At 39.2% G+C, this 14205-nt stretch overlaps 1 protein-coding gene across 2 annotated transcripts in view; it reads left to right on the forward strand.

Annotated features, from left to right (window-relative positions):
- ZNF385D (zinc finger protein 385D) overlaps positions 1-14205 on the forward strand; it is a 362344-nt gene that overhangs the window by 218639 nt on the left and 129500 nt on the right. For both annotated transcript variants that reach the window (XM_075548950.1, XM_075548951.1), the window contains exon 3: positions 11121-11231. In XM_075548950.1, coding sequence (XP_075405065.1) covers positions 11121-11231 — 111 coding nt within the window. The remainder of the gene's footprint in view (positions 1-11120; positions 11232-14205) is intronic.

A 14205-nucleotide genomic window follows, 5' to 3' on the forward strand; every position in this document is an offset into this window, starting at 1 on the left:
TGAAAATACATGACTTGAGTCAAGCACACCTTAGTCCTCAATGTGACATGCTTGCTTTTTAACATTTTACAGAATTATTTTATAAAAGACTTGCCCAGTGCAGTTCATTGATTCTTGATTGTTGTTTTCATGGGTGTTGAGTGTGGATCCAAATAAATAAATCCTTGAGAACTTCAATCATTTTTCCATTTTTCATGATACTGTTTATTGCCCTAAGCATTTGGGCTTTGTATATGTTGAGGTATAATTCATACTGAAGGATATATATATATTATTTGATCTTCATCAGTAAATGCTTCTCATTCTCTTGCCTTTTACTTCTCAAAGTTGCATTCTTGCATATTATGGGTTGTTGTGCCTTCCTCCAATTCTGATGTAATTTCCTCCCCCAAATAGTCTAGAATTTTGAATCATTTGCTCAGCATACAGACTGGATAATGATGGCGAGAGGCTACAACCTCGAAACGCACCTTTCATGATTTTGAACCACATACTATCTCCTTTTTTTTTTATAAGTTTTATGTATAAGTTCTGCATAAGGACAACTAAGTATTCTGGAATTCCAATTCGTCAACATGTTATAAAGTGTTGTGACCCACACAGATAAGTGGCTTTAAATAAGAAGTAAAACAGTGGCAAACATCTTTCTTGATAGTCTCTACTATCAGTCACAATCCATTGACATCAGCTATGATGTCACTCATTCTGTGTCCTCTTCTGAAGCTGGCTTAGATGTCTGGCACCTAGCTCCCTATGGATGGACTGTTACAATTGATTCTGAATTTCTTCAGCACAATTGTTTGTGTTTGATATCAGTTATATAGTTTTATACTTTTCACATTCAACTGGATAACCATTTTTGAGATAGTCACACATTATCTTCCAATATGTTGGTATAGAGTGAGCATTTCCAGCATCACATCTGTTTGTTGAATATTTGTTGTTGATATTTGTGTTGGGCCAGGTTGACTAGAGAAACAAATCCAGAAATAAAAGCAAGCTTTATATGAAGAAGTAATTATACGTCAAGCAAACATCCCATCCCGGTCCTGATCAAGTCCATAAGTCTTATACTAGCCCATAAGTTCTTGAGACTCATACAGTCACATGCAATTATACAAAATGCAAGAATATCACCAGCTAATAAGGGAAATGTTTTGTGGCTCCACGGTGGTGGAAACATCACAGGTTCATGCAGATCTCAGCGTGGCTAGTTAACAGGAAGGGGAAGTCAGAGAGAGCTAAGAGGGAGTTTCTCAGGACCCTTCTTATGAGAAGGCAACACTCACAAGGAAGCACCATCATTCTGTGACTTGATTGACAAGCTAGACTCTCCCCCAACACTTTATTAAGTTGGCATGAAATTATGTCACTACCACAATATTCTCTCATTTCCTGGATCCCAGTTTTTGTTCTTTGCCAACGCCTTCAATGCAGTTTGTACTTCTATCTATATCAGTAGTACTTCATTATATCCTACCTCCTTGACTGTTGATTATTGGACAATTCTTTTTGGTATAGAGACATTATGGAACTGTTCCCGACCTTCCTTTAATGTTTTTGTCGCTCAGTATTGTATACGCAAGCCTTAGTTTTTTTGTTCGCTTCTTTCAATTGGAGAAATGCCAGGTATGTTCTTCCCTTTTTATCTCTAACAAGTCACTGCATGTTACGTTCTAATACATTTTCCCTCCAAGCCACCCCTGGGAAGCATCTGTCAGCTCTTTTATTTTATCACTGTTCCCACTCTACTTCAGATTCTAGAGAAGGTTTCATTGGACCTTCTGATATCCATTGTGGTCCTTTCTTTTTTTCCTGTAATTTTGCTGACCTTTTTCTCGACTCAAGTATGATTTTCTCAATGTCACACTGCTTGTCTGGTCTTAAATCATTACCATGAATACTAATATTGGTCATTCTAAAATACTATTAATATTAAGACTTTTTACCATTGGGTCCCAAATACCTTGGAAGGTGCATGTATATCACAAGCTTGACTTTGGACCCCGAGATAGACAGATAGCCAGGTATGGTGGAAATTTGTCTATTAGCTGCCTCTACCAAGTCATGGTATCTTCAATTGTTTCATATGCCTGGGAAAGTTGGACATTGAATATAGAAACCTGAAGAAGAACCAATGCATTGCATTAAAGTGCTGGGGAATCATATTGAAATTCCATGAGCTGCCAAAAGAACAAAAGAATCCATTTTGGCAGAAGTACTGTCAAATGCACCTTAGAGACAAGGCTATTGTCTTACATACTTTGCACATGTTGTCAGAGCAGACCCGTCTCTGAAGAAGGACATCACACCTGGTACAGTACAGAGGCAGTGAAAAAGAGGAAGGCCCTTGACAGACGGACTGACACATGGTTATAAGAATGCGCTCAGCCATAAGAACAAATGTGAAGACAGCACAGGATAAGGCAGTGTTTCCTTGTGTGTACACTGGGCTACTATGGGTCGGAACTGACTGGACAGTGCCAAACAATAACAAAACTCATTACTGGTTGTACAGGGGATCTAGGAGTTCCTTCCTTCCTTCCTTCCTTCCTTCCTTCCTTCCTTCCTTCCTTCCTTCCTTCCTTCCTTTCTTTCTTTCTTTCTCTCTCTCTCTCTTTCGAGGAGCTGCACATTTCATATAGAAATAATGCTTGTAAACTTCAAGCACTCAGAAAGTATCCATAACACATAACCTTTCTGTCTGGTTACTTGTCCTTGTTAAGTAGAAGCACCCGTTGGAAGAGCAGCCTGCGTATTTTTAAATTTCTTAACTTCTTGGCATTTAGGTTCCTGTTCTTTGATTTAAAAAACAGAATACCCAGGGGTGAGGGGTGGGAAGGAAGAGAGAGGAAGGAAGGAAGAAAGAGAGAACAGAACAGCTGAAAGCCACAATAATGACAGAAACAGAAAGCAGGAAATACAAACTGGAGGTTAAGGTCCATCTTCTAAGAAAACCCATCAGGCCTCCTGAGGAGGAGCCCTGGGCTAAACCACTGTGCTGGAGGCCTCTCCCCGTACTCTCATTTACACATCAATCTAGGACTGGGCCCACAGGGGAGGGCAGGGAAGACCTCAACCTTAGACAGAAATGCAAAGATCCTTACGTCTGAAATGAAGAAAAGAGTATTCATTTGACTTTAAATAAGGCCAGAGGCAGGGATTGAAATTGAATTTGAGTCTAGGGTTTGGGCTTGCATGTCAATAAGTTCTGCACTTTTGTCTGACTGGGGGGCTGTGTAGAAGGAGAATGGTTTTAGAAGACTCCAGCTTTCAAACTATTCCAATTTACAAATTAGATCAATGTCTGAAAACATAATACCGAGTTTACTATTTCTTTTAGGTTTAGTTCGGTGCTGCGTGTGTTAAGTGAAATGTACCTGAGGTTTTGATGCGTTTCATTTTCAGTGTAGTGCCCTTACTATTGTGACAAAGACTTTATATTTTATTCATTTTTAATAATAATTTTCTTTCCTTCAATGATTGTTTCCTAAACTGTGTTAAATATGTATGTATATTTATATTCTTTAAGGGATTTTTCTTACCCAAAAAATAAATTACACGAGACTTTTTAAGTAGTCTTAATCCCAAACTTGTAAAACTACTAACATGATTTTTATTGTTTTTGTTTTCTGATTCATAGTAATCCCCTGTAGGTTTCTGAGCCTAACTCCCACGACACTACTGGTGGTTCTGCATGGTGGATCACACCCCAATGCATGACCACTAAGCCACCAAAGCTCCTTATGGAAGCGTTAACAATAAGGAGACTGAGGTATAGTTTAACGCAGTGATAAAAATCTTTTCAAACACCTTTGCACCAAATGCATTTGCTAATCATAATGTAGTGCAAAGTTTACATAATACAAAGAAAAAAGAAAGAAAATTAAAAAGGACCTTTAGTTTAAATTGTTCTTGCTTCCTGTGAGATGAGGTTATCACTTTTCATTTCTACACTGCCAGACCACACTTAACAAAAGGAGCAGAGACAGGTTTCAATCACATTAACATGAAAAAATTAGCAGAAGGAAATAAAACTCACAGCCTATAGAGTCGATTGAGACCGATAGTGATCCTATGGAACGGAGTAGAAGCAGCCTTGTGGGTTTCTGTAACCATAGGCAAGTACAGCACCCCATCTTTCTCTCACAGAGTGGCTCATACCCCAACTTATACCCCATTATGCCACCTGATTAACAGAGTAAGTGTTGGACTGCTAACCACAAGGTCAGTGGTTCCAATCTGCCCTGAGGAAGAAAGATGAGGAGGCTATCAGCTCTTGTAAACACATACTGTGTTAGAAACCTTGGGGGTGCAATGGTCATAGCGGGGCTGCGATCTACAGCCACCAGCCGCAGCTCTGCAGGAGGAAGACTGGCTTCCCACTCCCCTGAACAGATACAGTCATGGAAACCCACTGAGCGGCATGAAGAGGCAGCATGCACTTGATGGCAGTGGCTTTGTTTTTTTGGTTCTAGAAAGCCTATGCATTGGGTTAGACTGGATAGTAGTGAGTTTGGATTGGTTTTCTCCTTGTTTTCTACATCTAGGTTGGGTTTTTTTTTCCTGTTTATTTTTTAAAAACAGAATGCTCTATCTCTGTATATATAATATTATATATTATATGTCTATACCTACATCTATCTATCTATCTATCTATCTATCTATCTATCTATCTATCTATCTAGAAATAACTGAATGATAAACCTTAGATTTCATCTTTTTTCCAGTTTGGATAATTCTTCAACAACTGCATGACATTGAATAGTGGTGTTAAATAAATATAGGAACAAGAAGGCATCTTGGTAATATTAGTTAAGTCATTCACAGTGATCCACTGATTGTCAAATTGCCCCAAACTAGAGCTTTCCACTCTTCGAACATCAGTGTTCAAACGTGTATTTTGGTGTTTGTAACTTTGCTCGACAGTTGAACCCAAACTGCCTTGAAAACCCCTGTGCAGGCTGAGGGTGAGTCTCACTGAGGATACACAGGGGTAGGCCTTCGGTCTAAGCACAGTTGGTGCGCAGACAGCATATCACGCTCAATGTTAGTGCTTTGAAACATTTGTCATTGTGCTTTTGTTTTTGCATTTTCTTTCTTTTTTTAAAAAAATATTTTATTGGGTCTTATACAATTCTTATCAGAATTCATATGTACTTCAATTGTGTAAAGCACACTTATACATTCGTTGTCTTCATCATTCTCAAAATTTGTCTTCTGCTTGGGTTCCTGGAATCAGCTCATTTTCTTTTCCCCCCTCCCTCCCTGCTACCCCTCCCTCATGAACCCTTAATAATTTATAAATTATTGTTTTATCTTATCTTACAGTGCCCAGGGTCTCCCTTCATCCACTTTCCTGTTGCCCATCCCCTAGAGAGGCGGTGATAAGTAGATCCCCAAAATCGGTTCCCCCTTTCTACCCCCTTCCCTCCCAGTATCGCCACTTTTACCTTTGGTCCTGAGGGGTGCATCTGTCCTAGAGTCTCTGTGTTTCCAGATCCCAAGTGTACTGCTATGCATCCACTGGTCTAACCAGGTTTGCAAGGTAGAATTGGGATCATGATAGTTGGTGGGGAGGAAACATTTAAGGACTGACTAGAGGAAGGTTGTGAGTTTCATTATTGCTACACTGAACCCTTAGTGACTCATCTCCTCCCCACTACCCCTCTGCAAGGGATGTCTAGTTGTCTACAGATGGGCATTGGGTGCCCATCATGCACTCCCCTCATTCATGATGATATGATTCCCCCCATTTCTCCTGCCTTTGGTGCTTAAAACCTGGTCCCATCAGCCCTTCATGATCACACATGGTGTGCTGCTTCCGCGTGGGCTTTGTTGCTTCTGGGCTAGATGGCCGCTTGTTTACTTTCAAGCTTTTAAGTTCCCAGATACTATATCTCTCGATAGCCGGACACCATCAGCCTTCTTCACCACACTTGTGCAAAAAAATACCGTGACCATGGCCCAAAGAAAGTTAGTGATAGCAAAGGTCAGGCAAAGGGGAATACTAGCAGAGTCACGAGAGAGTTCACATCTGGAAATGGGAATCAGATCGCTGCTTGTCTGCTTTGCCAGCTGAATGCGGCATGGCTAAATCAACTTGAAATCGTTAACCAGGAGACACTGAGCCCAGACCATGGGAGAGGTCAAAGGTTGCTATGAATGGAAAAGTTACTGTTCTCTTAGATTAAATCTAAAACAGCTCTATGGTGGTCACTCCAAGAAAAAAGGAAGTTCCGACATTTGGGTCTCAGAATCAATTGTTTGGTTAGTTGTTATTGATTATGGGAAAAAATAAGTTTTGTTGTAGATCTTTTTGGTGTTCAAACTGGAACTTGGATGGCTTTAAGTTTAATAACCAAAATACCACTATATTTAAAACTTGTGTGGATTTACTCTAATATAGCTCAGATAATTCAAAATTTTAACATAAACTGTGAACTTCCAAGCTATAATAACTAGATTCCTTACAAATTATTTGATTACAAAATGCCTTTTCCCCCTGGTTTAGAATATGTATTAGCATATCTTGAGGTATATTTTATAGGAAAACACTACTTGATGACATGTACACACATTATAATGTGTGATTTTTTGACAGATGCAGTCTAGTAATTCATGGAGAGAAATCTAGCCCACGAGTTTTTCTTTTAAATAAAATATTTTATTTTAATGATCTTGGGTTAAGTGATCAAAGTAGCTCTGGGTTTGGTCCTTAATTTAATAGTAGATAATACATTAAGATACATAATGAGGTGACACTTAATTCACTATCAACTACAATCCATTACTAGTGAGTCAATTCTGGCTAGTTTACATCCTATGTAGGATTTCAAAGGCATTTGCTTCATCTTTCTCCCATGGAGCAGGTGGTGAGTTTGAACTTCTGACCTTGTGGTTAGCAGTCCAATATGACAGAGCCTCCAGGGCTCTGTTTTTAGTTTAAGAAACTAACAGCATAACAGGTTATTATTCAGACATACCCCTCTCATAATTGAATAGTGTGCATGGTTTGATATAAATGTTTATGTGTGTGTATATTAGCCAAGGGTCCTTGGTAGCACTGTGCACTTGGCCTTGGGTTGCTAATAGCAAGGTTGTAAGTTTAAAGCCAACAACTGCTTTGTCCAAGAAAGAGGAGGCCCTCTGCGGCAGTAAACACATGGTCGCAGAAATCCTAGACAGGGTGGCCATGAGCAGGAATTGACTTGATGGCTGTGGGTTATGTTATGTATTGGCTCGGTCCCAGGTATGAGAATATGTTAAACATGCAGCGGCTCATCGTTTTGTCCCATCCAGATGAGCTTTGGAGATAAGGCTGTAAGGTGACTTTCTCTTGAAACAGAAAGCACTAGAGAACCCTGTGGAGCTGTTTGACTCTGTACACATGGGGTGGCCATGAGTCCGAATGAACCTGGCAGCCACTGGCAAGAGAATGTGTTAGTTAGGCAATATGATTTATGTTCATTAATAAAGAGCTAAACATGTATCATTTTGTTTTGCTAGGTTCCTAAAATAATAAAAAAGATAATTAAGTCTTTATGTGTGACTATCGTTTCTGAAATTCATCTTTTAAACCTAATTCAGTTAAGTGTGTCTTTTTTCTTTCTGTCTTCCTTTAAGTATACTGGGAAATAAAATTGTCTCTGAAGAATACACCACTTTGCATTCTGAAATCTGATTTCATAGCCAAAGTAATCAGAACATCATTCAATTCAAACAAAAGAATTAAATCTAGAAAATATGCCACATTTGCATGAAGTGTCTAGTTCCAAAATACCTCCTACACAAATTTGAATTGAATATGGACACTCCTTCCCCAGCATTACTAAAAGACCAAAATAATATTCTGCCTATCAATCAATGATAAAAACTCAGGACCACAGATTTTCAGAGAGCATCTTTGATTTCAATATGTTATGCATTTTTATTCTAAAGTATCAGTATAAAAGGATTTTAATATTTCTTACTGAATGATAGCCATAATTCACCTGGTCCCTTAATAAAAATGAGCCCCATTTATGCAGAGAACAGATGCAAGGGACATGATGAGACAACTACCTCTCAGCCAGTGACCTCTTTCTGCTTTGAATTTTTCTTTCAGCTGTTGCCTGAAGGGAAAATTATCCCCCAGAGTTCTCTGCGGTGGTTGTCCTAGAAGTTGTGTGGTGTCACTTTAAAAGCAGTGTCAGAATTACAGTGGGAAGCAGAATGAGCTACATTCACACTTTGCGCGGCTGCTGGCGTTTTCAAACTGCATTCTCAGAACTTGGGTGGGTTGGAGGAAGGACTGGAAATTTAGTTACAGTGGGGCACTTGGAGTACGCGCAGAGAAGCCTGCCTCCTTCCCCTGGGGCCTTTCACGCTGCTAGCCTGTAGTGTAGCCGGTCCAAGGTCAGCAAGGGAGAGTCATTTTACATTACTTTTTAACGTTTGGATTAAGCGACAAAAATGCTTCATTAAGAAATAATAGATTTTACATGCAGAATTGCAATGATCCAAGAATTGACTAAAGTACCTCAAGTGAAAATAGAACCACAGGTGGCAGTTGCTATCCAGTTGATCCCAACTCCAGGTGTCTCAGAATCAACCTGTGCTGCTCCTGGTGTTCAATGGCTACAACCTTTTGGAAGTACATCACCCAGCCTATCTTCCACAGGACCTCTAGGTGGATTTGAACCAATAGCCTCAGGGAGAATAGCCAAGTGGTTAACCATTGGCACTCTCCTGAGCCCCAAAAGTACATTGCTCAATGATATAATGGTATAGCAATTGGAACATAGGGCAACATGGGCAAATCTTGAGTGAATTATATTGAGTGGGGTTGGGGGGAAACAGGCACACAAAAGACTGATGTCTTGTATAACTCTATTGCTATGAAACTCTAGAAAAGGCAAATAGAGAGGGACAGCAGATCAGCAGTCTCAGGTTTGAAGACAGAATGCAGAAATTGATTGCAGAAGGTCCGGAGAGAATTATTGGTGAAATAAAAGTGTTCTGAATGATAACTTCTGAAGAAAGAGGAGACTGTCTATTCCCATACTGATTTACAGTCTCAGAAACCTACCAAGGGATTTAGTTCTACCCTGTTCATGAGTCGGAAGAGACCTGATGGAGTGAGTTAGAAATGGTAACTCAGATGACTCTGCTTTTCCATCTCACCAAATGGGATTCTTAAAATTGCATCTACATGTAAAATGTTATTGGATAGAAATTATAGCTCTAAAATTAATTTCAAAGGAAGTGCGGTGTATATCACCAGAAAGGTGAAGAGAATTCTAGAATCAATATCCACAAGTGACCTGAAAATTTGGGGAGACAGACTGATTTGTCATCCAGAATCTGGTCAAGAATTACCATGAGAATACATTTAAAGGGATAGTAGAAAATCGAAATGGATATCCCCACGAGTTCTTCATGGCTCATGAAACTTACACCTGTCAGTCATCTACAATGGAATCGGCACTGAATACATGTGGAATATTATGATTTTTATTGTTTTTGGTATTATTTAGAGCAGTATTCACGGTCCCAAAATATACAACATCAACCACAGCCTCATACCCATTGCAGTATTGCAGTGGTGTTGACTCTGAGGTATGGTGACCTTCCAGGACGGAGCAGAATTGCCTCATAGAATTTCCAAGACGTTGATCTTTATAGCATGAGACTGCCATATCTTTCTCCCACCAAGCGGCTCGTGAATTCAAACTGCCAACCTTTTGGCTAAGAGCAGAGCTTTTTAATCAGTGTGCCCGTAGGAGTTCCTTGACAACACATGCAGCCGAAGTTAGGTAAACAGAGAAGTCAAAGCATCCTTCTACCTGCCAATAGAGAGAACCTCTAAATTACCTGGTTCTGGTGATTTGAAATATGAAATAATAGGTGGAATTAGGCATTTCCTATTTTAGGATAATTCATAAATCATAATGTGTTACAGAAGTTGAATATTAGAACATCCTTCCTCAGCCACATTCCTAACGGTCTTGTGAGCCAGAGGTCACGTCTGAGCTATCTCAACTCACCGTGCTGGCTGTCACTGACCTTGATATCTAATATGAGTGAAAGTTTTATGTATGAGGAATCCTGACTCTACCTTTGGACACGGGATGATGCTCTGATCATGTGGCGAAGGTGTGGTGTGCAGGAGTGTACCGCTGTGGAGTATGAGATTCTAGTGACCACTGATCATCACTTGAGTTGCAGTAGAGATCAACCACCCCCGGCACCCAACACTCCCTGCGCTAAAGAACTTTCATGAGTTGTCACTGTGAAATCTCATCACCACTTTAGGAGTTAGGCACCAATGAGCAAAGACGGTGCACATGAAGTCAGAAGATTGAAAATAGGATCTGATATTAAGAGTTGAGAACCATTGACATGGCCTGAAGCTTGGTGAGGACACATTTGGCTCTACTGAGCTGGATTTCAACACCATGTTCCCTCATTTCCTCACTAGCCCTTTTGCTGAGATTGAGAGAGAGAACAGCCTTCTGACATGACCTCCGAAGACCACATTAAAAGCCCATAGACCAGCAGTGTATGTTAGATGGTCAATAGGTGACTACTTGAATTAATTGCTTGACTGTTATGTTTATCTAAACCCTTGGAAAACAGAATTTAGATACTGTATTCTTAGGATACCGAACCTAGCAGAAGGTTAATATTTGAAAATGGGGTGGCATTTATTTTAATAGCTTTTCCGCAGACCACATGGATTGTGAGGTCCATTAGGTGGCAAAGATAGAGACTCGTTCTCTGGGAAAGGTTGCTGGCATTAGCAATAATGTGAGTTTTGATAATAACTTTGATAATACCTAAGGTTTAGCAAACTGAGTCAATTGCTGATCTTAAATGAGAAAAATGGTTAGTATGCAGATTCTAATGGGCCCATTTATCATATCCTTATCGTACTGAGCTTTGGGTTTATTGTTCTCTATTTTCTAAGAAAGTACAAATGGTGTTTCTTAGAATAAAAATGGTCCTTATTATGCAAGCAGTAGATTGAAGCTGTACAGATTGGGTTTTTAATGAAATAGGCAACATTCCAATGGAACTGACAAGCTTTATGTCTATTTGTTGTGAGTTGTTTTTGTTTTTTCCCCCCCTTATTACAGATGGACCCGATTCAGAAAGCTGTAATAAATCATACATTCGGAGTTCCTCTTCCTCATCGAAGAAAGCAAATCATATCATGCAACATTTGCCAGTTGAGATTTAATTCTGATGTAAGTTTATCATTTTTAGTATTCACTTTTAAAAATGTATTATGCTATCCTAATCTTGCAGGAGAAATTATTTCTTAAACATTTTTTCCAATAGCTGAGCATGCCAAATTCAAAGATAAAATTTTAACTCCTCTGTGATTTCATTTTGAATATTTTTATACAAACCTACTGTGAGAAAACTACTTTTACAATCTTACACACGCAGAATGAAATGATGTTTTTTAATCTCTTTGAAATACTACATTTAAGTAATACATTTTTCCAAATTTAGGCACAGGTAAATTGGCAATAGGTCACACCTCTGAAATAAGAGAGGTCACAGATAATTTCTCAGCCAAGATTTTGACTTTGTAAATCTCCTTTCTAGGTCAACCCTGGTATCTTTAATTTTATTTATATTTCAGTTTTTGAGTTACTGTCCTAGGAGTATTAGTATGGGAGCAAGGTTTCTGAAAGGTCTCAAAATACACAAGGCCCCAAAGAAGGAAACTGAATTGGGAAGCATGACAGAGAGGTATTTGTAGGTCTGACAGGTTCTTTGCATGTGATTCACAGGCACATGTTGTACCTGGAGATTAGGGAGGAGTCTAGATCTATTATTAGGCTGACAGTAATTTTTGGCTCTGGGCCAATATAAACAATATTGTCCCATCAAATCTGATTGGTTTATCATCTTAGGATTCTGGAGCCCAGAGTAAAAATAAGTCATTGAGGGATGCGGAGTAGAAAGCATAACTACTGAGGCTTTTTTGAGAGGCTCTGCCTATCAGAATGATCTTTGTCAAGACACCATTATTCTGCCCGAGATACCCAAATATTAGACAGTCAGGCACAGGCAGTGTATGTAGTATCAGGGTCTTATTTCATCCAAGAGAAGCACTTCCCCGATTTACAGAGATTATGACGGTCAAATGAACTATGATTATTACAACTATAACCAATCTGGCAGTTTTATACAATTTTGCCTGATGGCTTAAGAAAGAAGAAAGCAGATTGTTACATATCTGTGTCTGCTGACACAGGGATGATATTTGCTGCTATGAAATGGAACACACCAAACATTTATAGCAATTTATTCAAAAGAAAGTTTTTCATTTGCTTAATTTTGAACATCCTGATTTAATTTGAACATGAAGAAATCTCCAGAGTGTTCAATTTATTAATCATAAAATACTTCCAAGTGATGAGTGTTATGGAAAAATTTCTTACAGCAATAAGAGGAGACAATCCTTCCAACATGAAAATAAAGGTTCTGCATGCAGTGTTTGCAATATTGATCATTTCTAAACAATCTAGATGAAATTCGAAAATTGCATTGTCTTTCAACTTTGTTCCATGCATGTTGTAAACCCCCTTTGCAGTTCTGTAGTTGCTATTTTAAATGGGCCCTTTTGTCCTTAAAGCTTACTGGTATCCACGCTGAAACAACACACAGTGTGATGCCAAGGTCTCCCGGGAGCCGTATACCTCAACCCTTATATTCAATCCTTATAGCACAGGTTATTTCAAATACCTGCTTCTGCCAACAATGATGTTGTCGGTAAATATTTTCCTCTTTACTATGGAAACTTCTTGTGAACCAGGAGTCCATGTGACTTCAAGATAACGGAGTCCAATCTTCTAATGAACACAGTAATTATTTATAGATACCTTATGGCTAATTAATTCCAGTGGTCATATGGTTACTGTATTCTAATGATAGATTACAAACCATCTCAAGACAATGGTTTCTGGTATTTTTAGCTGGATATCAAAATGCTATTTTGGGCATTTTAGAAATATTGTTAGAGATGCTACGACAAGCAAACTTATTTATATACATTCTATTAACAGAGTTTTTGGTAAGAGAGTAACAATGATGCTAATCCAGTTTAGAGGAGACAGAGTAACCAATACATTTTTATTAGAGAAAACTGGGATACAATGGTGATTCAGTGGTAGAATTCTTACCTTCCGAGCAAGAGAACCGAGTTTGATTTCTTGCTAATGTATTTTATGCACCGCCACCCCCAGTATGTCAGCAGAGTTTCTAGACTAAGACAGACAAATAATAAGAGCCTTGTGATTTATGGAAAAAAGTCACCAACAAAATATTCTATGTGAATCACAACAATCTGCCGCCATTGTGCTTGGTGAGTCTGGGTCTGACTCTGAAGCAATTAACAGCAGAGCCAATCAGCATATCCTTCCCCAAAGTTTGCTCTCAAACCCATTAGGCATGTGGTAAAATGAGGGATTTGTGCCATTAGGATGTGTTTTAACCAAAAAATTGCAGGCTTGCACTTACCTAGGTTGCCGTTCCTGCGATAACTAACTGCTACACATTTAGTGGCTGACAGCAAAGCAGATTAGTTGTTGGTAGGTGCAAATGAGTTGGGTTCCCACTCATGGCAAGCCTTTGCACAACAGAATGAAACATGGTCCAGTCAAATGCCATCCTCAAAATCATTGTTATGCTTGAGCCTATTGTTGCCAACACTGTGTCAGTCATCTCATTGAGGGTCTTCCTCCTTTCCATTGACCATGTATTTTGCCAAACACGATATCCTTCTTCAGGGACTGGTCACTCCTAGAGAAATGTCCATGTCACACGAAATGAAATGGTGCCCTCCTTGTTGTTAAGCATCGCTTTGGCTGCGCTTCTTCCAAGAGAGACTTGTTCATTCTTCTGACAGTTCTTGGTATTTTCAATATTGTTTGTAGACACCTTCATAAAAGACATCAAATTGCTTTCAGTCCTCTTTCTTCGTTGTCCTGCTTTCACATGCACACAGTATAATACCATGAAAGTTCCATGGCTTGAGTAGCACGTACTTTAGTTCTCAAAGTAAGGCATTAGCGTTTTAGCACTTTAAACAGGTCTTTGGCAGCACATTTGCCCAATGCACTGCTTCATTTGTTTTCTTGACTGCTCCTACCATGGGCGTTGCTTGTGGAGCCAAGTAAAATGAAATCCTTGACAACTCCAAACGTT

This window comes from Tenrec ecaudatus, chromosome 4, assembly GCF_050624435.1.
Source record: "Tenrec ecaudatus isolate mTenEca1 chromosome 4, mTenEca1.hap1, whole genome shotgun sequence".
Classification (NCBI taxonomy): domain Eukaryota; kingdom Metazoa; phylum Chordata; class Mammalia; order Afrosoricida; family Tenrecidae; genus Tenrec; species Tenrec ecaudatus.